Source organism: Uranotaenia lowii, chromosome 2 (assembly GCF_029784155.1).
Source record: "Uranotaenia lowii strain MFRU-FL chromosome 2, ASM2978415v1, whole genome shotgun sequence".
NCBI classification, from domain to species: Eukaryota; Metazoa; Arthropoda; class Insecta; order Diptera; family Culicidae; genus Uranotaenia; species Uranotaenia lowii.
In genome coordinates, this window is record NC_073692.1 from 248,536,009 (window position 1) to 248,563,852 (window position 27,844).

Consider the following 27,844-nt stretch of genomic DNA (forward strand, 5'->3'; position numbering starts at 1 on the left):
TTATTGTTTTATATTGAAGCCCTATGTTCAAAATGACGAACTGTCGGGTTAGATGAAAAATGACGAAAATTCATATGGGACTGTTATGCGAGTAGGGGCAGTATATTATGTCGCTGATCACTGATCATATCACCCTAAGCTACCTAAATAGGATCAGAATGACATAAAATGAGGCGGCTGAATTATATAATAGCTTCTAGAGATCGGTTTCAAAGGTTAGCTAGGTGGTTTCTTTTTTATTCTACCAAGTAATAGGCTTCAGATTTACTGTATACAGTAAGTGATGCAATCAATAAATTACTTACTTGTTACATTTTTATTAAATAATAATTACGATGCTTTAGAGGGATGAATCTGTTTGTTCATGGTTACACTGTAATAGTTGGCGGGATGAACGCTTTTTTCTGGAACTTTGAATTTCATAATGGGGATGGAAATAATCGAGATAACTTACCGAACATTTTCCATCGTAGAGGAAATCCAATGGTTAAAGAATGTTTCAATAATTTAGGCACCTATAGTATTGGAACTCAGTTTGCGGTCACCTCACGAGTGGCTGAGGAGTTAACCGAATTGTTGAGATCAGTCGGTTCGGTACATTTCCATAGACCATAGGTTTTTCCCACTGTAGTTTGCCACAATCGCAAAGTACCGTCTTCAGAACCACTAGCATATAACTCTCCATCCGGGCTGAAGCTTACGGCATGAACTGGACCAAAATGTCCCTTGAAAGATTCTGTAAAAATATAAGGATTCGTTATTCACACTACAGCTTTGCATATATCATTCCAACGTATACCTATCTCATTTCCAGTTATATAATCGAACTTATACATTTTGAAATCTTCACCACCACAAACAAACATTTGCTTATCCGGATGCAAACTGGCCGAGCTGAGCTTCGTCGGCACCGTGATTTCCTTCAACTTTTTCAACGTTTCTGTTTCGAAGAAGGCAACGTTCGAGCCGTATGTTACAGTCAGTATATTTCCATCTCGGGATAACTCTAAACTGTTCGGATGAGCAGTGAATTCGACACGCATTGTTTCCTGTCCAGTTGTACGATCCCATACACGCATCGTCTTGTCATCGGCACAGCTGATCACGCACTTGTCATTACGAGCGAAAATTGCACGCTTGATGTTACCTGCATGACCAGAGTAAGACTCGATGGCTGACCCTGATGAGTTAAGATCAAACACTCTGACTAGTTTTTCGTTACTTCCGGTTACCAAGCACTGGCTGTTGCTGTCAAAAGCAACCGTTTTAACAATGTGATTATGCTGCAAACTGTGCACTTCCTCGCCCGTTACAGCATTCCATATTTTACCGGTAAAATCGGCCGCGCCCGATGCTGCCAAGGTTGCCTTGTTGTTCAGTGCAACGCCCCAAACGGCTCCCTTGTGACCTTCAAATGTGCCAACCCAATCTCCGGTGTCACCAAGACGCAGCATTGGTTTGCCATCTGAAAGGAAAAGGAAAAAAAATATTTCAATTTATGTAATAAGAATCAGCAGAAATGTAAAAAAAAAACTAAACGAACTAACGAAAATTAACGTTGTAAGCGCCATCGAATGTTACAGAACATTGTCTACATTTTGAGGAAACGGAAACGAAGCATAGAAACACAGGAATGCTGTTTATTATTTGTATCTCATGCACGTCATGTCCCCTTGTTACGTCCGCTACGTGAAATTGATCCCAACGTCCATGATCCGTACATAAAAAGCCTCATTATTTGACAAACATTTGCTAAACAGCTGGTGGACAATCAGTTTGGACTTTTTCTATTTGCCTTGTTTCTTATTTTCTCATAATTTCCAATTATGCATGAATATTTTGCGCAAAACAAAGAGGACAATCAGAGTAAAAAGAGAGAGAAGTATGAAATAAAATTAAAGACCCCCATGCAAACATCTGGTTTTTAAGAACGCCTGAAACCGGAAAATGACGAGTTCGGTAAAAAAAATTTCACCGACTTGTTATTTGCCGAACTTCAACAGATTTTTTTTGAATATTTTACTTAGTTCTTTGGCTAAAATAACCGAAAACTCGGTAAAAAAATATTCAGTAGAAGTTAACAGAACTTTCGGCGGTAGAAACGTCGAATTGAAAACCTCTTAACAGTTTATTCGATAAATGTGGACGTATTTCGGTAATATCTACGGAGCACCAGTTCTCTTGAGGTATAGATTGTTCAGTAAAACTTTAGTGTCGCACGGACCATGGCAACTTAGCATAATTACAGTTACTTGGTCCGAGAAAATATTACCCAGCTGAATAACTTACTCTGCATCAAATTTTCGAGGATCATGAAAAATTTTAAGGAAAATTTTAGAAAAAGATACAACGGCTCACCCGACAGGGTTTGAGCCCACACTCTCCGCTTCAGTACAACGGCGCTTTAGCCAATTACACCACAGTGAACGTGACGGAATGAGCGTATGAGTACAAGTCGAGCTTCATCGGTCGACTGTTGGATGTTTCATCGATACACACCTATCTCGCATCTCTATTTTTCACGATAGATTTTTCCACGATAAGCTGTTCATAAGGCCCCAAATTGCACTATGTCTGGGATTGTGCACACTCATTTAGCGTAGGGATACCATACGTACTCTTTTTAGAGTACATGTACTCTTTTCCGATCGAGAAATGTGCGTACTCTTCTTTTTGTGAAATTTTACCAAATGCACTCTTTTTTTGCTGAAAGACATTTGATCAGAAAAACCAACGTGTTTATTCCATTTTATGAAGTTTTTTCATATCTTATGAAAAAACTACGAAAGGAATACAGCTTGCAACAAATTATTTTAATATTTTTTTAAATAATCATACACTTTTAGTCGTTATAAACAGTGAGTGCGATAACCGCACTTGACTATGCAAACAGAGAGCAATATGGAAAAAATTTAGGTTTCTATAGCACAAGAATATTTTGAAAAAAAAATTATTTTTGTCATGTAAGTCACATAACCTCCAAGACATTACCAGTATTTAATAAGACTGAAATATCCCGGTGCCACCTCAGATAGCACTAAATATGCACAGTAAATTGAAGTTTTTGGCAAGTTTAAAATCTAATCTTGCCAGAATCGTCTATTTAATAGAAAAGCAAAACCAGTATTTCGTTTAATCCGTGGTTTCACTCATACGAGTTGGTTCCTCCTCCAACTACCTCGAGTAAGCGGGGTTCTATTGCACATCTTTTTGCAAATGTTCCGGGCGCAAAGATCGAAAAATATTTGGACCTTGTGTCAACCTGATAACTGGGATAACGCGGGAGCTTAGAAAACTGGAGTTCGGATAAGCGGGGTTCTACTTTTTATCGTTTTCCTGACTTTTTGGATAAATGATCCCAATGTACTCTTTTTGGTGCCGCGGGATATGGTAACCCTAATTTAGCGGAACTCCTTAAAAGAGTAAAAAAGTTATTGGGAACGTTCACGATCTGTCACGGCAAACAATCACCGGTCAAGCAGCCCGGCTTTAGCCCATGAGCTTTACATAAGGTGCGGAGATATTTTGATGCTGTTACAAATACATCAGTATCTTCAGACTGGTGTGCGTGCAATGCGGTCTGATTCGCATCAATGACGTCATAAGAGTTGTTTGGGTTGCAATTACGGAAGAGTTTTTGATTTAGATAACTCTTGTTTAATGAAAAAATGACCAAGTGCTGCATAAAATCCTGCAAAATTTCGCAGGTCGACGCTAAGAAGCAAAATAGAGCAGTGAGTTTTCATCAGCTACTGAAGGAACCCGCGGTACGCAAAAAATGGCTCGCGTTCTGTGGCCGTAAGGATGGATCCGGCATATACGTGTGCTCCCAGCATTTCGAATTGACGGAGTTTGTCAATTTTTATATGGAAAACGCAAGGAGGGTTCTTATAAAATCTGGTAAGTATTTCTAACTTAGGCCATTATCGCAATATTCTTTATGTTTCGTTTTTTCTCTCAGCTTTGCCATCCATTCGTTGCCCTCCAACTGAGTCTGCTCGATCCATCAGAGCTAAGTGAGGAACCGGAAGCAAGTGGTCGAAGAACTTCTACAGAGAAATGCAAACTTGGGGATCAGTTGAAGTCATCGCCCTCGATTAGAATAAAGGATCTTCTAAGATGTTATTCCACGACGACGGAACAATCCACGGAAAAAAACGCGTTCTGTAACAACCGAATCACGCTGAAAAAAGCCATTCAATACTCATTTTGAGATGGGAAATTCACTCAACAAGGATATATGTTTCACCTTTTATACGAGCGTTCACTATTTTCAGTATTATAGTACTTGAATCATGTTAATTTGACAAGTTTTCTAGTAAACTGTATTACGCACTGCAGCCCCGATGATGTTATGACGTCATCACTGTAATACACACAATGTTTACGTTTTTTCGATCACCTATACCACGGCAAACCGAGTTCATCCACACCTCTACATCTAGCTCATGGGGCTTTAGCAGCTGTGCGTGTGTATGTAAGGCAGGCAGTAAGCAAAACACAGTTCTCATTAAATTGGCGTTTCCCAAGGCCAAGCGCCAGGAAGCCACCGTTGTGCGTTTTTTTGGTGATTGATCGGTGGCAAAAAGCCTAGGACAAATATCCCTCGTCCTCCATCTGCTGAGGTAGTACACTGGTTAAGATTCGTGATTGATAAGATGATATAAAAATTGTGTTGTGAGTTCGATTCTCACTTCCCTGCGGCACTGTGGTTTTTTTTATTTTCTTATATCTGGAATAAAGGGTGATACGGTCGAAATTTGGTCAAGGGAAAACGCGTGTAAATCGGTGAAATCGTTTATTTAAAAAATCAAACTACCGGCAACTCTCTTAGTCGTCTCAGCGGCTTCCCGTTTTCGATTTACCCCCGATCCAGACTTCCTGGCAGTCGACAAACGTTCCCCAAACACTTTAATTACATTTGTAACGGTTGATTTGGTAACTTTTAGCGATTTTGTCAGCTTTGCGTGCGAGTAGCTCGGATTTTTGCGATGCTCGAGCAAAATTTTGATACAGGGCCGCTCAGATACCACGTGGACAGAAAAATGAGATTTTTGAACCCCTCCTCCCCCTCCGTAGACAAGCGTGGACATTTGGCTAATCCCTACTTCCCTCCCCGGATGTCCACGTGGACACATTTCAAAAAGTTTTTATTTTAAATACCTATAATTTGACAGTTAGAAAACACCACTTTTTGCCATTTTATTATAAAAATGGCTGATTTTGTAAAACCGAATAGTAATGTCCTGATATAAAAAAAAATAAAAATTTTAAATTTCTTCATTATTATATTTATTACTTGCTTTCAAGTAGCTACTTAAATTAAACTGGAAAGGTATGCCATTTTTAGATTTTGATTTAAACATCATAATATTTATTCACCTTTAGAAAATATTTTGAAAGTAAGTTTGTCCACGTGAACATGACCCACACCCCTACCCCCATCTCCGTTGTCAAGCGTGCATACCTCCGCCCACCCCCCCCCCTCCCCCCATTCAGGCATTGGATTTTTGCAACCTCTTCTATGGATGTAAAAAAAGGTAAAACTGACCGAGAAAAATGGGTGGAAAAAAAATCACCTCTGCTGCTCGGTGTTTGTTGGCGTGAGTGGGTTTGCTGCCGTGAGTGGGTTTGCTGCCGTTAGTGGGTTCGTCCCACTAAAACCACCTTGGGCTATCCACTATCCCGGGGACCTCGAAACGTGTGCCGGTTAGGTAACGCTTTCAAAGTAACTCGCACCCGTCACAGCAACCACTTTCGCAGGATTTCTTACCACCAAGGCATGGCCGATTGAGAAACTACCAAGCTAGAATCCCGACACGACCACGCCGAATGGTATCTCCGCTTCTTTTTGCTGCAGGAAAGATCGTAGCTGAGTACTTGAGACCTTTTAAGTCCCCCCACACATATGAGTCCAGATTAGGGTTATACCGCGCCCTAAGATCGCGTTGCTTTTAAATTGAAGTGTCATACGAGGCCCAAGACCTTCCATTAGCTTGTCAAATTTGGTTGATTTGCGAGATTTCGTCGACGATAGCGTTCAGCGTTCAGCGTTCAAATTTTGAAGTTGTTGACGCCTTGAATTAAACCTGGGGCAGACAAAGAAAGCATGTTCTGCCGATTCCTCCGTCTCTACGCATTCCGGGCAATAAGGCGAGCTGATAAGCTTAAACCGATGAAGGTATTGCTTAAAGCACCCGTGACCCGAAAGGAACTGCGCCAGGTAGAAGTTGACCTCTCCATACTTCCGATTTACCCAGTCTGAAAGTCGCGGGATTAGCCTATGCGTCCATCTTGCGTTGTTCGATGCAGTGCTGCAAATTTTCAGTGTCAGTGAGAAATTATCAGCTGACTTTATTGCAGTGTATCGGTCAGTTCAATTCCAACTAGATCCATACGAGAATGAACTGAAAGCTCAGTCCTGAAAGCTCTCTGCACACTCATTCACCAATCGGCAATATCGGTGCTTAGTATACTTTCAGGCTCTTTGCAGGTTCATGAGGTTATCCAATCTTCATTTTCAGTTTCAAGCGAACATTGCTGAAAGCGAAAAAAGCTTCCTTCTACACCCATAGAAGAGGTTGCAAAAATCCAATGCCTTTTTAGCAAATCTCTGTGCCGATAATGCTCTGAAATGTGCACTGTGCCGAAGACGGTATGTTTGAAAAACCGTAACTGGCATAAGGACTCGGCTCCCAACCAAAATGATGACCACTACATTCAAGCGAAACAAGAAAAACATTTTATGGGATTTCCTTCCTATTGGATAATTCATCCCAGAAACAAGAAAATAAAAATTAAAACCACAGCGCTGTAGCGAGAATCGAACTCACATCACCAATTGTATTGTCTTGCCAGTCCGACATTCTAACCAGTGTACTATTCGAGCTTCATGCAGGACGAGGTATATTTGTCATAGGCTTTCTGTTACCGATCAATCACAAAAAACGTACAACGGCGGCTTCCCGGCGTTTGGCCTCCTTTCAATGCATTCCTTTGTCTTAAGATGGAAACGGGAAAGGGAACGGGAGTGAAGGAACGGGAAACCCATTGAATGAGAACTGTGCTTTGCTTACTGCCTGCTATTACATACACACGCTACATATACACAGCTGCTAAAGCCGGGCAGCTTGGCCGGTGCTTGTTTGCCGGTAAATTGAAGGAGTGTTTTTGTTGTTGCTTTTGCTACATACACACGCACAGCTTAGCCGTGTTTGCCGGTTGATTGAATTAGAAGGATGTTTTTCTTGTTGCTTTTGCTACATTCACACGCACAGTGCTCGGTTCGCTGGCTGCCTGCACTGAACAAAATCCGGCTATAAGGTTTATTAGGAATTCTAGTGTTTTCGCACTAAAGGAAAATCCAATACTTTTTACCATGTAGACGATAGATTGGTTTTATAGGAAATTTCAATGAATGCAACATCGAGTCAAATTGGTAAAAAATATTGTTTAAGGTAGTAAAATGAATTGTTTAATCAGTGTAATAAAATATGCTCGTATTTTTTTCTAATTTATTGATTTTTATTTTTAAATTGTATTTGTTGGCGTATGTACTATCAATAATGTTATTTACATTGTAAGCTTTAAATTAAAATTAACTCTATTATTGAATGCAATACAATTTTGCTTTTTTTAAATAAGTTCGAAAAAGGCATCTCTTTGAAAATCGGAAAACTGCACGGGAACACGGAACACGCGTGGCGTAGTTTGTATTCGGTTGCGGGACTCCGCCTGCTCCAGCTCCATTACTGCTGTTTTCTCTCTTGCTGTAGTAAAACCTTCCCGGTGCACGAATCTTGAGCCAGTATTACGGTAGCTCAGTTCGCCGGTGAGTCCAACGGAATCGGTTGTTTCCAGTTGAGAATTTCTGTATGCTGGGTTATGACCTGCGCTTTTTTTCGGGCATAGAAACATTCCGGTGAACCCTGAGGAACTGGATGCAGCATCATATCGCGCTTTTCCTTGGAAATCCAAAGCACATTCGACGGTCATTCGGATGTCTGAAATCGTAATTTTGTTTTTTAAAAAATGCACAAGTTTGTGTATATAACACAACTTACCGTTAGTTAATTATAGTTTCATCCTCTTCATAAAATTCAACACGGATTTTTCCAACCCAGTGCTTTAGGGAGGCCAGAGGATTCTTGACCAGAGCAGATAAAAGTATAACAATAATTCTTCCAGCAATCCAACTGTCGCCAGCATTTTTACTGATTCCCTGATGATGGTGGTGTTCCATTTCAACACCTCTTCTCCCAGCGGGGGAACAATTTTTTAAACATGCTGCATTTGTTCTTAAGTCGAATGTCTTTCTCGCATCCTTAGCATTGTTGATGTTTTTGTCCAACAGAACAGCTACCTCTTCCTAAAACAAAATTAAAGACAAATTATAATCATTTGTTTGAAGTACGAAACTTATAACTTACCAATCGAGTAGCACTGAATCTGAAAAATAACGAACCCCAAGACCACCGAATGGATAACTATCTGTTAAGATGTATATTAACATAGAACTGCTTGAATTTATAGGAAATTCTCTTACTCGTTATTGACTTCAACTAGCTGCTGAGATTCATTGGAATTTCATATACTTTGTACTGGATGTATCAGTAGTTCCTATTACACGTTGAACTTTAAGATTCACTAAATTGACCCTATAAATTTTATTGCCAGATTTGGTTCAGTGTGGTGTTGGCCGTATTTATTTCCATCCTTCTTCGGCTTGTGATGCGATGGGGAGGGACGCGAAAACGTTTTTATTTTGTTTCATTCAGACATACGCAATTCGGTTGCGCTGGGAGATTAATGCCGGTGGGCGCAAATCGAATCAGTGCCGGTCGCGTTATCTTCTTGTACCAATGATGCTATGAAATTGACTACACGCCATTGGCACAGAGGCTGAATTTTGGGTGTATTATCATTAAGTTTAGTTGAATGGTGACAAAGATTGTTCGACTCGCTAGACATGCGCAAATTTCAGAATTACTGCTGAGATCGCTATTTTTGAAGGATTCTGATAAAAAATACGTCTGTTTCAAATGGTGTGAAGAGGTGGGAAGGTTTAGAAATGAGTGTTCGGGTTGGCGAGACGAACGCTGGCGAGGGAGCGTGTAGACGAATGTGGGGGGCAAAATTATGACAAAAAGTTGGCAATAAAATGACAAAACATGACAAATGTGGTAAAAGTATGACAAAATTATGACAAAAAAATCTGACAAATAGGAATGAAATTTACAATACAATGGAAAAATATTTACTAACACAACTCTGTCGAAAACATGACAAATCTGATTAAAATGTGACAATATTTTAACAAAAATATGACAAAAAAGACAAAATCATGGCAAAAAAAAAAATGACAAATGTCGTACACATTTGACAAAAATATGACAAATATAACAAAATTATGACAAGCGTGGTAAAAATATGTCAATAAATTGACAAAATCATGACATGAAATTGTGAAGTCAGACAAATTTATATATTTGAAAATTTGATATCAAAAGAACAAAAATACGACTATGTCGTCAAACTATGTAAAAATTTGACAAAATGATTAAATATTACAAATCTTCCAGATTGTTGTCATTTTTTAACCACATAAATAATTTTATTGCCAATTTTTTGTGATAATTTTGTTTTAATAATAAGATTTATGTCATAATGTTGTCTTATTTTTATCACATAACACATGTTTTTGACAAAGTTTTCTCGAAGTTAAATCATTTTATTGTTAAATTTATGTCGTTTTTGTCAGACTTTGTCATAATTTTATAATTTTGTTGTCATGTTTTGTCATTTTATTGTAAATAATTTGCTTCCGTTTTGTGTTATTTTTCATATTTTTATCACATTTGTCACATTTTTGTCACATTTTTGTCTCATTTGTCGGATTTTTGTCTTATTTTTGTTATGTTTTGTCATTTTATTGTCAATTTTTTATCATATTTATGACATAATTGTTTGACTGATGTCATTTTATTGTCAAATTTTAGTTATATTTGTCAGATTTTTCTCATACTTTTGTCAAAATTTTATCATGTTTTCAACATATATATCACATTGTGTAATAATTTTGTCATTTTTTGACCTCATTTTATCATATTTTTGTCATTATTAATTACCGTAAATTCAATTTTTTTTTTATATACATCCATCCTCTTGTCCCCCTTCAAGTAAACGTATAGTATAGTGGCAAAAACAAATGCTTACTGAAATTATCAGCAACTTTCGCTGACACTGATTGAATGCTTAAGCTGCAGTCACTGATCAAAAACAGTAAGCGACAGAAATGCCCAAGCGAAAGACGCTTTCGTAGCTTTCGAGTGAAACAAGTTAGTTCGGGTTTACGAGTGAGCTTTCTACTGACTGATAGACACACTCACACAGCTTTCTGTAGGCACGAGGATGACCGAGCCGATCAGAAGCTTTTATATTTGTTGACTTTTCTATTCCGTTCATTTCAGATGAACCTTTTTACACTGATAGAAAATCACAGTCAGTATCATTCGTGCTTGAAGATAATTTGCAGCACTGGTTCGATGCGTCCCATTGCTCCTGCCACTTGAGCATTGACGCTGCTCGTTGAATTTTACGCACTCCTCTAACAGTTCTTGCTTTGTAACTTTCCATATCCTCCGCCAGAGTTATGTCGATGGGAATCATGCCCGCGATGACAAAAGCTGCATCTGCTGATATGGTCCAGCACGCAAAGGAAACTCGCATGGCTATCAACCGATGTGTGCTCCGTAATTTGGATCTGTTGCTGTATGTACCCTAGGAGTGTTATGCCTTATTTTGAAAACATCTGTATATCGAAAAAATAATAAAAACAAAGTTTAGATTCAATAACATTTATTTAAAAATTAAAATAAATTAAATGATTGTTTTTGAATTTTGTTCGTTTTGCTTAAACGTCTGTAGCACTTTAAAATTAGCCAGATCTGAATGTTGTTTTCGATCATTTTGCCTACAGAATAAACAACTCAACCCGGAAACCCTTTGGGTTAGTTCTGTTGCCCAAGGTTGATGGACAGTCACAGCGAACTCTAACAAGGCATTGTAGAATAACAAAATTAAAAATCACTACCACGACTTCTATTCCTACTCCACTCAGAGTCAAAATGCGTACACAGGCACACGTCTTCCGTAAACTCTTCCCGATTCTGGTTTACGGCAATTGTGAGGGTAGTCGTTCCGATATCTGGTTGTTTTTAATAAATAGACTTCCTTTAAGGTTGATAAAAGATTGATAAAACCTTTTCAAGTATCGATGACTTGATGTTAAAAAGTTAAAAAGTTAAAGTTTCGATAAATTTTCCCTCAGTATTTTTGTTCTGGGAAGAACCAAACAGTTGTAAGACGCACTTTTTTTACTATTTTATATTCTACTACCTTGGAATCGATTTTCAATGTCAGCAGGTTGCGCGACGCGACAATCGCTGTTCCGTTTTGTTTTTTGCTCTATCTTTCTTGCTGTTTACCTGTATTCCGAGTTCTATATATTTTAGTCGGCTTCTGGAGAAGCTGTGAGATAAAAACAAAGTTCCTGAATTGGTCATACACGTTTTGATGCCTTTGTGAGCTTGAGTGGGGTGAATCCAGTGCGGAAGACATTCGTTAATGTTTATTTGTCCGGCGTTCGATCCCTATAGGTGTACTAAAGCGCGAGCCTACATACGTTATGAGACGAATCAGCGCCACCGATATGTACGCTCTGATAGATATGTTCTTATCAAACGGATCGTTTTGATTTGATACTGACTTTCTTGACTAAATAGGCACATTATTTAAGAAATGGAATTTTAAAAATCTTACACTAGATACCTAGATAAATAATAAATTAAGTCAATATTTTTGTGCACCTTATCACTATAGCATTGTGATAATCATACTTCTTGATGAATTTTTATATAAATGCAATTCGAGTAAAAGAAGTAACTCCTACTCATGGCTTAAAATTGATGCAAACTTTACAATCAGTGGTGAATGAATCTCAGTCTTCGATTCATGGTAACTCCTGAAAAATAAAAATTGAAGATTGAAAATGTTGTCATTTGTAAGTGTTGGATTTCACGGGAGCTCAAGGCAATCAAGCCGATTGGACCAAGCAAAAGCCCATACAGTATGAACTGTCAGTCGAGACAGGAACAAACTGCAACAGAAAGCATGTGCAAACACCAGTTTATAGGTGGTATGACAACTTATCTTCCTGAAACCGGCCTTTGCTATTCTACAAAGCTACAAACGAGTTGAGTTCCGAGATGTAAAAGGTGGTGCCACTAGGTGAATCGATAATAAAGGTAGGTAGGTACGTATGTACTACTGTGATTAACCCGTTCTCTCGATCTGTACTGTAGGAACGAGTTCTCTCGGAGCGGGTCAATGAGCTTGCTGTAAGCAGAGACCTTGATCTTGTCTGGGTTTAGGAAATGATTTGTTTATATCCATATACTAGATCGACTTGAATTTGCCTTTTTGTGCGATCTGATCTGAAGAAATTTAGACGAAACAGTTATTAACAGTTAACGGTATTTATTTTGAATCTTCCAATGCACAATGGAAAATTTGGACTCAGAATCTCAAAAAATTGGAAGCAGCTGGTTGGAGTACCCGAATACTATTTATGTTATGTGAATTTTTCTTAAGAATTCAAATCTTCCATCTGAAAAGACCGGAGACACGAGTGAAGACTTGAAGAGTTATTTGGACCTAATTACCCAGAATTTTTTTTCCTGAAACTGATTTCTGTTGCTTTTCGCTTTGGGTACGAAAAACTAAATTTTATCAAAAAATCTTTTCAGCTAGAATGTTTTTTAAAATCATTACAATGTGATGTGAAAGTTTCATAACAAAAAGTTCCAAACAACAGTTTCATTACAAAAAATCTGACTTCATAAAAAATAGTATTCAGTCAATTAGCTTTTTGAAAAGATAAATTCTTATACAAAATTGAATATCCTGTACTTTCTCGGTAAATCTGAAGATTAAAGTTAAATCATCTTGGAATCTTGAAATATCGCATTGCATCATTTTAAAACCACATTATGATATCATGTGGTACATCTGAAACTTCCATTTGCCAATAGAACAATTTTGAGATTTAAAGGTTTAAAATTATTGTGAGGAAAATATATTTTCCGAAACATTTAAGGTGTTTCGTGAACATAATTAAACAATATTTGAAATCTTTTTTTTTCTTTTGGGATATTTGAAATCCAAAAATTTTGTCATTTTCAAATGTCGGGGGAACATAAAGTTTTATTGAAATTTTTGTATAAATTCTTCGAAAAATCATGTTAGCCCATTATGATGTCTTGAAATGAAAGTTGCAATCAAAAGGTCTGGGTAATGATATATTTGGCCAAATATTTGATGATACAGGTGATACCTTTTTTTAGATTTCTCATGTAGAAGTTAACAATATGTTGATTCAAAACCTGGTAAAATTTCAATGCTATTATTTGATTTTACATGGGAAGTTATCAAGTTACAAATTTGAATATGAAAAATGATAAGTCAATCTCAACTATCTCGAAAAATAAACGTATTAAAACGCCAGAACGAACTAAATTTATTTTTAAATAATTCTGATAAATCATTATATTCAGAGAAATAAACAAGCTTATTTTTGATTTTGATGTATTTTACTTTTAAATTCGGACTTGAAAATTTGAACTCAAATTCTGAAACACCAACTAAGTATTGAAATTCTGCCAGATAATGAGTCAGAATTTAGAATCTCAAGCTCTGTTATATTTTGTCATTTTAAAATTTTGATTTTGAATTCGATTACAAAACTTGAAATCTCAAACTTATACCAAAATCTTTTTAAAAATTCATCTGCATTTTCAGTCCACCTTTTGAATGCATGATTAAAGTCTTAATACAGTGAACTTAATTCGACCTTCTTAAATCTGAGTTCTGACTCAAATCTGTATTCAGAATCTAAATTTGAAATATCATTTTTCTATACAAATTCTGAATCCAAAATTTGGATTCTGAGATTAGAATTGGAAAAGCGCATAAACTTTTCCCATTTCGTATTTTCATCAAAGAAAAACAATTAACGTCTACACCAAATTTTCCATAAAAGTTTACTCTTGATTAACGCTATCCTTTTATATACGTAGAATTTATATAGAAAAAATGATTTGCACTGCATAAAGGTTTTTCCCGGTTTTGATGTTAAATTCCCGGTTATTTTCCGGTGCTATTTTCAATTCCCGGCTTTCCCGGTTCGCTGGTCACCCTGACATCTTCTTCATCGGGTTGAAGTGGGACAAAACCGATCGTGTCCTATGATGTTTTCATCTGTACAGAGTCCGGCAATTGACATGCTACATAACTTTAACAGCTCGTGAAAAAACAGAACAACAGATTTTGGTTGCCAAAAGATCACGAACCTATGCAGACTTGCTGAAGTCCACCATTGTTGAAGGTCTGGGCCGGAATCACCCGTACTACCCTGGGAAAGATCAATTGAACACTCTGAAGAGGTCAATAAATTTACGTATAGGGACTAGTTCCACGGTATGTCGTCGAACCGTGGACAATTCTTCATTTCAGTTTTAGCAGGTGGTTTTACAGCAGGCCTTCGCATGCCTCACGAAGAGTAAAAAAACCCAATTTGTGATTGCAAAAATAATTGGAGTATCTCAAATTCATCAAAAATTCGTGTACCGTATTTTTTTAATCTAAAGATGCCAAAATGTGTTAAAATACGTCAACTTTCCAATACATTTTTTTTTAATTTATCTACTATAACTAAAACAATTTTGTTTGAAAAATACGATTTTTCTACCACTTTTTACATTTTTGTGGTTTGATCTTAAAAAATTAAGAAATACATTTTTGTGCGCAAGCTTCTAACTTCAGCTCTAAGTGAAAATTTGTTGGAGCTTTTCTTAGCTGATCTACAATATTTTTTCCGAAGCATGTTTTTCGGATTTTTTCTTAGACTTTGAATAACGGAAAGCTGATGTGGTGTAGCAGAATATTGTTTGAGAAACACATTTGAGTTACATTGCAAAGTTTCTGAAAGTAAATTTTTCTTACAAACTGGTTGAGAAACAAGAGGAGTTTCAAATTGACACTTCAAGAACTCTAACGGGTTAAAATTTCTGGGACGGATGAGGGTTAAGTTACAATTTGAAAAACTACCAAACTTTGTGGTCATCGAGATCTTGGCGAGAGCTTTTCAAGAAGTATCAGTTCACGAGATACACCTGCACAAAGTTTCGTCGTCTCGTCACGCTTTTCCAAAAACCAGTACACAATGCGGCTAAGTTTAAAATGAGCTTTACGTTAAACCAGGTCGCATCGGCTTCTGAGAAATTTTAGGAACAAAACACTAGAGCCAAAATAGCATTGACGAAATAAGATTAAACCTCAAATCCATCATCAAAGGTACTTTATTAATTGCAGGCATTTTAGTGTGTGTTTTCCGGAAATTTATATGGACTTTTTGTCACTTAAATCAAACGGCCGGGTCACCGCAAGCCAGGAGTACCTCGAATACGGCAGAGCAACGTCTTTTAATTTATTTTCAATTTTTCCTTTCCAATTTAATTCAATTTATTTTATTAGAGAGGCTTGCTTGGTAGATTTGCCTCTGCTTCTCCAATTACGTTAAGTTGCTCATTTTGAAAATCATGCAGTCTGCACAGCATTTTTTTTTTTTTTTGCTGGAATCTAGCAAAATTTTGCTGGTTTTTGTCCCGCTGACTTTCCAGCAAAATTTCCAGCAATTTAAATTGCTGGAAAAAACAGCAAACGTGAATGCTGGTTTCCAGCAATTCAAATTGCTGGAAAATCAACAATCCAGATTGCTGGAAACCAGCTATTTCTTTCAAAACAACCGGCTGTATTTAGTACCAAATTTATATTTCAATTCTAAATTAAATATTGAATAATGGCTTTGCATATAATGAGCTATGAATTAGTTTCTTTCATTTCTAAATTATGTTTTGTTTATTTTCAAGAACTTTTTTTTTTTAATTTTCCAACACCGGCTCTGGAGTGGCAGCTTTGTGCCAGAGTGTTGATCATTCGCTACCTGAGAAAAGAGTTCTGATTAGTATCTTTTATGAAATCTGTCCAATAAAAACTCACCTTTGACTTGTGTCTGGTTGATAGAATATAGAGGAAAATAAAAATTATTATATTAATCCAACCAAAACTCGTAAAATAAAGTCTCACCTTGCTTCAGCGTACGAAAACAAATAGACTCCAATGTGACAACTCGATTGCTGATTTTCCAGCAAACTAGATCAATTGCTGGAGAGTCCAGCAATTTGAAAACCGATTACTGATTTTTCAGCAAAATGACAAGAACACAACCGAATGCTGAATCAAAGCAATCGAAAGATTCCTTTTAATTCAACCACGGTACCGTGGTTGAATTAAAAGGAATCTTTCGATTGCTTTGATTCAGTTGAATCATTCAACCAAGTAGGCTCATACCACAACAAACCGAATGCTGAAAAATCTAGCAATTAGAAAACCGATTGCTGGTTTCCAGCAAAAATTTGGATTGCTGAACGTTTCCAGCAATTTTTTTTTGCTGGAAATCGAGGCAAAAATTTACAGTGTCTAAACCAGTCAGTAAACTATTGCGCAACTTATTTAGAAAAGCAAATCATTCAGAGTTATTCCGGGAATCAAATGGATTCAAATTGGTTAGCAAACCATTCAGAGTTTTCAGAAATCATTCTGATTTAATTCGGTATTCAGCAAACCATTCAGTTGTTTCGGAAATCAGTAGGATTAACATTGGTCAGAAAATCACTCAGATTTGTTTTGGAAGCAGTTGGATTCAAATCGTTCAGAAAGTCATTCAAAGGTGATTGCATTGCTGATTCATTTTAATCACCCTAGTTTGGGTACCACTTCCTTTCGAAACCGTCTTAGTAAGAAACGAACTGAGCATGAAGGCACCAACATACCCAAGTAACATCGATAGTTTTATTGGACTCCTCAAGCCCCTTATCAAAACAAAACTTCATCTAGCAGCCTGCTATAAAACTTTGAATGTTACTTGGGTATTCTTCCAAGCGTCATGCGAATGAAGTCCGCACGCGTTCGTTGCCGAACGGGAAATGAAAGGATGGTTGACATTTTGGTATCACTTTCTCCCTCCGTGGGATTGGTTAAAGTGGTTAAGGCAATGTGCCTGATTTTTCAGGATTTGTCTGATTTTTGAAGGTGCATCTGAATAACCTGAAAAGCCTCGATTTTTTTTGTAAATAAGCCTGATTTTACCTAATTTTTTCGTTCTTACAGAAAATTGCCTGTTTCAGTAAGCAGAACTGCATGTGTACAGTTCCGTTCAAAACTCAATAGAAATTCAGTGCTTGCTCGTCGTCACTCCAACATTGAACTCGATTACTTCACACTTTGTTATCAAAGTTTTAAAACTGGGTTTAGAAGATATTGGCGTCCTGAACTTGAATCTTCTGTCAGATTTTATCTGTAGCATCTAGTTTTATTCATAAAACGTTAAAAAACAGTTTTAAGATAAATCATTAATTGATATCTTTTTATTATTTTTTACTTCTTTGTCGAAGACTGCAAAGCGTTTTAGCTTATACCACAGACATGCTGCATGCTGCATGAAGGGATCCATTAGCAAATCTGTTTCTCATGCAGTCGGGCATGAAAAAACCAGGACCCTCTATTAAAGCAATTCTGCATCACATACACAAACACTCACACATTCATTCAATCAATCCGAATGAAGCAATCATAGTACAATTTACATATAATACGGTTTGACCATTGGTCGGAAATTATGATGAGCCAGTTTTTTTTAGTCTGAATTTTGGTCAGAGAAATTCATTCGGTATTTTATCGAAAACTCATACAGCTACCCAGTCAGTAGCCCATTCGGCTAATCAAATCAGAAATTTATTCAGAATATTGGTCAAAAACTCATTCAGCAAAACAGTCAGAAACTCATTTAGCAAAACGGTCGGGGACTCATTCATCAACAACGTCAGAAGCACATTTGGAATTACGGCCGGGACATTCAGAAGTCTGGACAGAAGAAAGTTCTGAAAACTATCGGAAAATCAATCAGAATTGGTTGTCGGTTTAAAGATAAAAGTCAGACCCACATTTAGCAAAACAGTCGGATTAATATTCGAAAAATCTGTCAATGTAGAGCCGAGTTTCGCACAAGCAGGGCTAATTCTAGCAATGATTAGTGTGGCGAGCTGGCAAGGGTTGTGGCAAAAACACGTGCGCAAGATGACGGAGAAGCAGGTACATGGCTGGCGATGTCATCACAGGAGTCTGAAACGGAATGTACACCCATAGAAGAGGTTGCAAAAATCCAATGCCTATTTAGCACATCTCTGTGCCGATAATGCTCTGAAATGTGCACTGTGCCGAAGATGATATGTTTGAAAAACCGTAACTGGCATAAGGACTCGGCTCCCAACTAAAATGATGCATGACCACTACATTCAAGCAAAACAAGAAAAACATTTTATGGGATTTCGTTCCTATTGGATAATTCATCCCAGAAACAAGAAAATAAAAATTATAAACCACAACGCCCGTAGGGAGAATCGAACTCAAATCACTAATTAAATGGTCTTGTCAGACCGACATCTTAACCAGTGTACTATATGAGCTTCATGCAGGAAGAGGGATATTTGTCATAGGCATTCTGCCACCGATCAATCACAAAAGAAACGCACGACAGTGGCTTCCCGGCGTTTGGTCTCCTTTCAAGGTATTCATTTGTCTTGCAATGGAAACGGGAAAGGGAACGGGAGTGGAGGAAACGGGAAACCCATTGAATGAGAACTGTGCTTTGCTTACTGCCTGCTATTACATACACACGCTACATATACACAGCTGCTAAAGGCGGGCAGCTTGGCCGGTGCTTGTTTGCCGGTGAATTGAAGGAATATACTCTTGTTGCTTTTGCTACATACACACGCACAGCTTAGCCGTGGTTGTTTGCCGGCGAATTGAATTGAAGGAATGTTTTTTTTGTTGATGCTTTTACTGCGTTTACTGCATACACACGCACAGCTCGGCCGTGGTTGTTTGCCGGTGAATTGAAGGGATTGAATTAGAAGGATGTTTTTGTTGTTGCTTTTGCTACATTCACACGCACAGTGCTCGGTTCGCTGGCTGCCTGGTGTTGGCCGGTATTTATTTCCATCCTTCTTCGTCTTGTGATGCGATAGGGAGGGACGTGAAAGCGTTTTTATTTTGTTTCTTTCAGACATACGCAATTCGGTTAACTTGGGAGATTAATGCCGGTGGGAGCAAATCGAATCAGCACCGATCGCGTTATCTTCTTGTACCAATGATGCTATGTAATTGACTACACGCCATTGGCACAGAGGCTGAATTTTGGGTGTACTGTAATGTCTGGATGATCTGAAGTATCAACTGAAACGTCAACTCTTATACCGTATTTGTTTTCTCCCCTCGATCAGTGTTCCACCATACCCGACAAAAACAAACACAAATCGTCGCCAGTGTATTGCTACCTCACTCTGGCAAAATTATCGGTGGGCCACCGTCCGTAAGCAGAACTCCACCAGGTCAAAACCAGTGCAACACCGTCTGAATAGACAAACAGTTTGACAGCACCTAGTGGTGCACCACTGCAACACTCGGCATAAACAAATACGGTATTAGTCTTATATCGTTGAGATGAACGGCTCTGGCGCTGGAAGTTCTATCTCTTTTGTTGTTGTTGTTGGATTCGACGTTCGATAAGCCGAGGAAGGAATGGAACACATAAGTGAACTTGAATTGCATGCGGTCAAGTTTGTCGAGAAATTCTCTTCCATTGTCGCTGGTGGATGTATGATTCCGGCGTTCGAGAAATTGGCCTGAGCAGCTGCGGCGCGGGATGTCTTTGTTGATCGCTCGTCAAATGGAGCGGGAAACGTCGATTTGAAGCACGACTAGCTTCAAAATAGATGTGATGCGCTGAAGGATCAAGTCTAGGGTCGAGCTAGGAGTGGAGTTGGTTGAGAATTCCGGGGAGTTGGTTGAGAAGTCCGGGGGTTGAAAGCTCCGGGGAGCCGAAGCAGGGAGTACCATCATACATCCACCACCTAACTAAAATCACACCACTTGGCACTCTCGAATATCCTGACAGATATCTTCAATGAAATAGTAGGAGCCGGAGTTTATCCCGACGCATTGAAACTAGCCCGAGTAACTTCTATTTTCAAGTCTAGAGGCAACTCAGACGTTTCAAACTACCGTCCAATCTCAACGCTCTCAGTCTTGAACCAAATTCTGGAAAAATTTCTCATCACTAGAATAAATGAGTACCTATCGATATACGACCTTATAAGTCCCCGCCAATATGGATTCCGAAAGAGATGCAGTACTTTAACAGCAACTACTGAACTCCTGGAAGAAGTATTTGACGACCTGGACCATCGTGCCCTGTTTTTGGACCTGAGGAAAGCCTTCGACACAATAGATCACGCCTTGCTGTTGCAAAAATTGGAATGGTATGGTCTACGAGGTCAGCCTCATCGGTTAATTGAAAGCTACATAACAGATCGACAGCAATTCGTGTCTCTGAAATGATGCTTAAGTGGCGAAATATTCATAACAACGGGAGTATCACAAGGAAGTAACCTCGGCCCGCTGATGTTTCTAGTTTTGATAATCGATTTTCCACAACTGAACCTACATGGCTAAGTTCGGCTCTTTGCCGATGTCACCACAATCTCATAAATCACTCCAACCCCCTCCAGATAGCGGAACGGGTTGGTAACGACATGCAAGTAAAGGACTTACTTCGACTGTAACCTGATTTTGCTGAACCTATCAAAAACTTCGTATATGTTATTCAACTCCGGTCGTCGCTCCATACTACAGCTGCTATTAATCCGCATAGGCAATACGATAATTGAATGAGTGCGCCAGTTCAAATATCTGAGACTACTTCTGGACGATACCCTATGCTGGTCAGCCCATATAGAGCAATTAAACGAACACACGCTCCGGTCTGTGGTGCCATATGGAAAATATCAGCGTTTATTCCTTCTCACTGGCTGAAACACGTTTATTTTGCGCTGTTTCATTCGGGGTTACAATACCTAGTATTGTTGTCGGGCAAAGCATGTAAAAGCCGCTTTAGGGAACTGCAAACCATGCAAAACCGTGTCCTCAAGACTGTCTTCAAGCTGCCTTATTTATATCCTTCTGAGTTGTTATATGGCATGAATAACTCGGTACTTCCTATACGAGGTGCCAAGGAGTTCCAAACTTTAATATTCACCCACAAACTCCTGACAAGCAGAGAATCCCACCACAATTTGCGCCTCGAGAGAATGGCGTCGCACCGTCCAGAAACGCAAACCATCTCCGCCTATCCCGTGTAATGACGGAATACGGGAAAAAGAAACCTAGCTACTTTGCCAGTAAACTCTACAACCTGCCAGAGACCCTAAAACAGTCTTCAACACCCTCGCGATTCAAAGCGCAACTGTTATCGATCTGCAAGCAGAACATAAACTGCTTCCCACGCTAAAAAAAAATTTCGTGCTACACCACTTATAAATCTCATCTGGCCAAAATAATCTACGAATATATAATACAAGTGTGAATAATATATTGTATAAAATCGTAAAATAGCAAACGAAAAGTGCCAAGAACTCCTTCACACATAATAGTGTAAATGAATGGTTAAAATTGTTTTGGCAGGGTTTTGTGCCTTTTGGAAAAGAGGCTTGAGAGAAGCTTAACTCCAGCGGGCTTTCCCTGTCCGACGAAAAAATAAATTAATAAAAAAGTTACATACCATCAAGACGCCATTCACCGCCCAGTCACCATTTACCGCCCAAAATCACCCTTTTGTGTGTATTTTGAAAAAACTAGGATTTTTTCTCCAAATATAAGACCTGTGTTCTGTGTCGGCATCATTGTTCGACCATTTCACTGAAAAAACATCACTTAATTATGCTAACAATAGCCAGAAATAAAATATTTGGTTTTTCGTTTCCGGTCAAATTATTGAATTCGACGCCTGTTAGCGAACTAAGCATTACTGTACTCCTAGGGCAAAAAGGGTTTTTGTTTACTAGATAGTACCTATTGGACCTAAAATCAACTTGAAACGATAGTTTTATTTTCGTAGAAAAGATTTGCATCAAAAAATTTTCGATTTTTTCAATAGTTGTTGTTTTTTGATGCGTTTAGTGATGGGAGGTAATTGGTGTATAAAAAAAAGTGTGGGTTCCTTATGACCGGTCACGCACAATTTCTTTGTTTTTAACGCATGTATTGTGTCACATGTGTAAATTTTAAGAAGCATTTAGTTTGATAGTGTTAGAAAATGATGTTTTATCGCTGAAAGTAACCGGTTACTTGAGGTTGTTTGCCGGGAATCATCATTTTGTCAGTAAACGCACTTTGTTAAAATTTGTACTAAATTTGCGGAAAAAATTTCACAAAATGTATTCTCTAAAGAGCCAAAATATGGTTTTGACAGTTCGTTGTATGGAAAATACTAAAAAGAACAGTTTCCGTGTTGTTTAGATAGTTTTTCCTTGAGAAAACATTATCGATACCCGAAAAAGTCGAGTGGGCGGTAATAGGGCCAGTTGAACACCCCAAAGTTTAGTTAATTATTTTGAAAAGCGTACATTTTTCGCATTCCACTAATTTTTTTATTTAAAGTAGAGCAGTTTTGGGATGTATTGGAAAAGAAAGCGAATAAAAATCTGCCGTCGTTTTTTTATTACACATGTTTGAAGTTGAAAAACCGCTTAACTGGGCGGTGAATGGCGCCTTGATGGTACATAACAAAAACTTATTGATTACAATATAAAAATTTTGAAGAACTAAGCGATAAAATATAAGACCACCTACACCTGACCAAATAGACCACCATGCAATTAACAATCGTGGTAATCTTGGCCACAGCCACACAACATGCTGCCAGCAATATTTATAAGATAGAGTACCGCGTTCAAAGAATAATGATTGAACATGAGATGGGAAAATATACGAATAAAATCTCGAATCAAGAAGAATCTATTAAACCAGGGCTTAAGGTTTACTCTTGGAATAATCAAGTTGAGCCACCCATCCTCGTCTCATCTGCGTTGCCAGTTGACAATAGAGCCAAGAAGTAGAATTCGTTGATGACGATTTCATACTGGTAAATGTTGCCTTCCATCGTACTCACCTTTGCAAGGGAATCTGCCCTAATATTAATAAGAGCAAGTTCACTGGTGTTGGGAAAAAGTGGTAGAAATTTTGTCACTTTTAGCAACATTTTGAAAATTTTGCTATGCAAAAACATTTTCAAGATCTGTGGCCTTCAAGTTTTTTAACAACACGTGTTGTAGTTTCGCATGCTGTGATGCAAAAATAGCAATATTTCTATCACATACGGCTGAAATAGAAACAGGGCTGTAAAAAAAATACAACGCCCGAAGATCTTGAAAACATTTTTTCATGGTAAAATTTTCAAAACGTCAAAATTTTTACCACTTTTTCCAAACACCAATGAACTTGCTCTAAGCAAAGGTGAGCCAGCAGATCGTGGCCTAGAGGATAACATACTTGTCTTCTAAGCCAACGTTCATGAGATCGAATCCCGGTCGTGATATAACCTGGCACACATAGTATGATGAAGGTTGGCGGTTTTAGCATTAGTGAAACGCTAGCCGGGTATACTTTGGAATTGTACACTCAGAAAAATACTATTATACATGCCATAAGATTCTCTTATGAAGTGGCGCTATAAGAAAAATCAATGAAATTCATAAGATTATCTTATGACGCGAATGAATTCTGCAGATGAACACCTACTTCAATGAGATGTTGTTGCTTTTCATAAGAGGGTCTTATAAAACAGGATATGTCACGTTTGATGCGAAAAATTCAAAACAAGTGATGTTAAAATTTTATTTTATTGTTCGGCTAATTTGTTTGGTACATACATTATGGTCACCATCAGCAGCACATCAACACCCGGTTCCACCGGTTCCGGTTTGTTTGGCCGCATACGGTCCTTTGACCTTGGGTTTTTTCCCGCTCAACGTGCTGAAAAGTAAACAAAAAACAAATTAAACTTTTCAAATATGTTTAACGATCACTAAAGATAAACTTCATTTCAAACTTACCACTTGGAACAATAACTTTAATAATTCCACAATTTCGTTTGACGATTGAAAAATGACTGATGGAATCGATGTGTTCATTATTTTTCCTCAATGCCGTTTCTTCTATTTTTCATAAGAACTTCGTATGAAAAATGAAAGAATTTCATAAGACTCTTATGGAAAATTAGTTTGGACGCGAAAAAGGGGTTCATAAGACGTATCTTATGAAAATTTTAATAAGAATTTGCCTGAGTGTACGCCAATGATGCAGCAGCACATGCATGTGGATGGATCTTCAAGGCAACTTAGATTGCACTTGGAGATCCTACCTAGTTATGTATCTGCTCGTAGTGCTATCGGTAAACAACTGCAACATCAACCAATAGTGCAGGGGTGTCAAGTGGCATAACAAATTAAAAATAATAACGCGGGGTAATACCACAATAGATCAACTTAATGGTCGCAGTGGACTCTCTCCCCCACAGGAAATAAGCAAAGGTGATGGAAAATTAACGTCTTGATAAAGTGGTCAACACCACTCGTACTTTTTGAGGAAGTACGACAAGAGATTGATATCCAAACCGATCATTTCAAAAGAATTCAAAACGAGGCTTAGGGATGTTCTTACCGTTGATTTGGACCGTCCAAATCGAAAGGTTCACTGATTTTTATAAGTTATAGAGTAAGGTGGGGTAAAAGTACGAGTCGGGTAAAAGTATGGGAGAGTGGGGAATCATGGGCCACTTTTTTTCGTTGTTCCATAACTTCTTTATTATAAAAGATAAAATGAAAATAAAAAATGGTATGGTTTTCTACATTTTCAAGGTATCATAAGGTATTTTTTAAATTTTTTAATAAGTGAATTTCCCCAAATTCTGATGGTTTAAAAAAAGCTATATTTTTTGGATTTTGAAAAACGGTGGGGAATCGTGGGCCACCAAATCCAAATTGACCAAATAACATGCAAAGTTTATGAGTTAACCCAAAACTGTGATTCCCTATTTCATTTTGTTATTTTAAAGCAATTTCAGATGATGAAATAAAAAAGAAAGCTGTGTATGATCGCATAGATTCCAAAACCTGGCTCGCGAACGTTTTGGCAAAATTTCTTATATAGGATGGACAAAATATGTTTCATAACTCTTCATTTGGCATGAGAAAACTTTACAGATAGTGAAAACGTTTTTTCAGTTCTGAATATGTATAAAAACATACAAATATAGGTGATTTAAGATGTGCGGCCCACGATTCCCCTCAAGCTATGATTTGCAAATTGGTGGCGTTTGTGTGACTTATTGATGTTTCATCAAAAATTCCTTTTCCACGTGAAAGATCATGACAAAACTAAGATCATAAGCGTATGAGCATATTTTTGTTATGCACTTTAGGTTCCCCATCGATGAAATTAGCGGGTGTTTTTTTTAATTATGAAAGTAAATTTTTCTAACTTTTTTTAGTTTGATAAATAAAAGAAGCGTATGATGCGTATTTCAGTCAACAACATATAGGAATATATGCTCACGCAAAGCTACGACGATGACAGTTAGTTTGAGATTTTTATCTCAACACACATCTGAGATATTAAAAGTGGCCCACGTTTCCCCATGGCCCACGATACCCCACTCTCCCCTACGTTTTGGGATTATTACAAATCGAGAACAGTAAAATTCAAAACTCTGGCGTGGATTGATAGTGATTTGGACTGCCAACAACCAGCCATAATTTTTTTTCGTTGAAATTGAAAATACTCTGAAAAAATGAGGTAAAGCAGCTTTTTTGCTTGAATGATGTAATATTTCAAATAACGGCAAACATGTTTGTGCAATCAAAAGTCTGGCTTTCAATGAAAGTTTTAATGTGTCTTTTTAGTTGTTCACTATCACTATCAAATGCCGAAGAAAGAATTTGATTATTTTGTCTCTGTTCTGCACAATAAACTGTGAATCATAGAAACCTTGAAGGGGTAAAAGTACGAACTGCAAATGGGGCAAAAGTACGAAGGGTCTACTGAAGTAAATCTGGACGGACAATGTTAAATTCTTTTTTAAATGCTCTGGAAACATCAGTGCATATTTTTGTTTCTGCAAGACTTGCTCGCGCGAAAAATTGCTCAAATATGATGAGAACTTGATTTCTAAAACCTGCTGAATATGGACAGTTAGTTGAGAACTCCAAATTCGTGCAGGTTATTTGCCCATGTATAGGATTTGTATCAGAAGCGAACAAAGAAGTTGCTGCTGTAAGCATAGATTAATACAAGATCATTTTCCTGTTGACTTCATGCAGAAATGTGGAATTTTGAATGGTCGTACTTTTACCCCACATCATTCGAACTTTTGCCCCAGAGGTGGGGTAAAAGTATGTTTCGATAACAGTTAGGCATTTTCACTATTGCTATCAAATGCGTCGATCGATAATCTTCGTAATTTTGTAGAAGAGAGATAAAAGTCTAAGGAATCAAATGCTACTCTTGTTTTTTTGGAAAACAACCGGCAAAATTTTCTAAAAATAGGATAACACTAAGGTCGTACTTTTACCCCACCATACTCTATGCTTTGGGTCAATATTCTCAAACATTCTTTCAATTTTTTTCTAATACATAATAATGATATTAACATTGACTTGGATTAAAATTACAACCCAGTAGGAAGTCTACAGACGCCCTTCCACCACAATGAAAGCCAGAAGAATTTAAGTTTTGGGAAGCATTCTGAAAAACAGGACTTTTACAAAAGTATCTTTTGAAATTGAAATTTGAAGAAAGTTCAACTCGTTCATATTGTTGAGATAACTTCTTGTGGTTTTCATACAATAGTAAGCATAGAATGAACTCAAAAGGCTAGTCCACACTAGGAGCACTTTTTTTTCTCAAACGATTTAATAAATAAAATAACGAACCATTATTGTATGAAGTTTCATCCTGATACGAAATACAACATTAAACTTCGTTTTAAAAGAGTGGATAAAAAGAATAATAATTATAATTATTTATATATGATACACCAGTTCTCTTCTTAAGACTTTTCCTAATTACCGATCCCCAAGTGAATTTTCTTAATAAAAATCATTGCTTACCTTTGCATGCCGATATCAAAAAATATCCGCAATCGGTCAGGTCACTAAAATCCAGATGCACTACAGGCCGGGTATGTCCAGAACAGGTCAATGGAATCTGCTTCAGGTTAGCCATGTTAACTTTCTATGAGTTATTGTCGTGTCACGGTCACTTCCTATGATTTTTTTTGCTGGCAATATGGGCTTTTCAACGTAATTATTTTCACCTTTATTCCTAGTTGAGGAATGGAAAAGCTTTACGATCAACTTTAGTTCCTCTGCTATTTCTTGATGAAAATAGACGATCACACGAGGAAATCTTCAGCCACAAAGGAAATCAAATTTCTATTTAATCTAAATGGACGAAAATGAACCGCTGCAATAACTTTTTCTTCCTATTTTTCAAGGTTGTTTCGAGCACTGTTTCGACGAATTAATATGGTAAGATTGACTAATTTTCCCCTGCTATCGCAAAGAGGACATTAAAAATACAAAAAATTACTAATTTCCTGTTCTGAATGGAGTAACGAATTTTCAATCTCGATAGAATTGAAAAACCTATGCAAAAATTTATAAATTACACAAAATAACTAGGCTCGCGGATCGAAAACTTCGAAACGGTGCGAGCGAAGCAAAATCGATCGATCTTTCCGCGACGAAAAGCAACAGAGAAGTGAGTGAGG

At 37.6% G+C, this 27,844-nt stretch overlaps 1 protein-coding gene and 1 long non-coding RNA gene across 3 annotated transcripts; both read right to left on the reverse strand.

Annotated features, from left to right (window-relative positions):
• Positions 1-263: 263 nt before the first annotated feature.
• Positions 264-27,844, reverse strand: LOC129748235 (serine-threonine kinase receptor-associated protein). 2 transcript variants are annotated; one of them, XR_008737691.1, is made up of 4 exons: positions 27,183-27,844; positions 800-1,465; positions 455-736; positions 264-373 (listed from the first exon to the last, which is right to left on the reverse strand). XR_008737691.1 is itself a non-coding variant. In XM_055742762.1 (3 exons), the coding sequence occupies exons 1-3, from the start codon at positions 27,295-27,297 to the stop codon at positions 531-533; spliced, it is 987 nt and encodes a 328-aa protein (XP_055598737.1). In that variant the 5' UTR covers positions 27,298-27,844; the 3' UTR covers positions 264-530. The 2 variants fall into 2 exon arrangements, 1 of the variants encoding a protein (XP_055598737.1); XM_055742762.1 differs by having other exon boundaries at positions 264-736.
• LOC129748236 (uncharacterized) lies at positions 7,549-9,098 on the reverse strand. Its single transcript, XR_008737692.1, has 3 exons — positions 8,430-9,098; positions 8,064-8,368; positions 7,549-8,003 (listed from the first exon to the last, which is right to left on the reverse strand). It is a non-coding gene; the product is annotated as an uncharacterized LOC129748236 (long non-coding RNA).

What these genes read in the sequence shown, in the direction of transcription:
- LOC129748235 (XM_055742762.1), bottom strand. Translation starts at nt 27,297, where the DNA reads ATGGCTAACCTGAAGCAGATTCCATTGACCTGTTCTGGACATACCCGG. An exon ending in TTTGATATCGGCATGCAAAG is followed by an intron (nt 1,466 to 27,182) that starts GTAAGCAATGAT and finishes TTTTCCTTTCAG; the next exon opens with ATGGCAAACCAATGCTGCGT. An exon ending in TATAACTGGAAATGAGATAG is followed by an intron (nt 737 to 799) that starts GTATACGTTGGA and finishes ATATTTTTACAG; the next exon opens with AATCTTTCAAGGGACATTTT.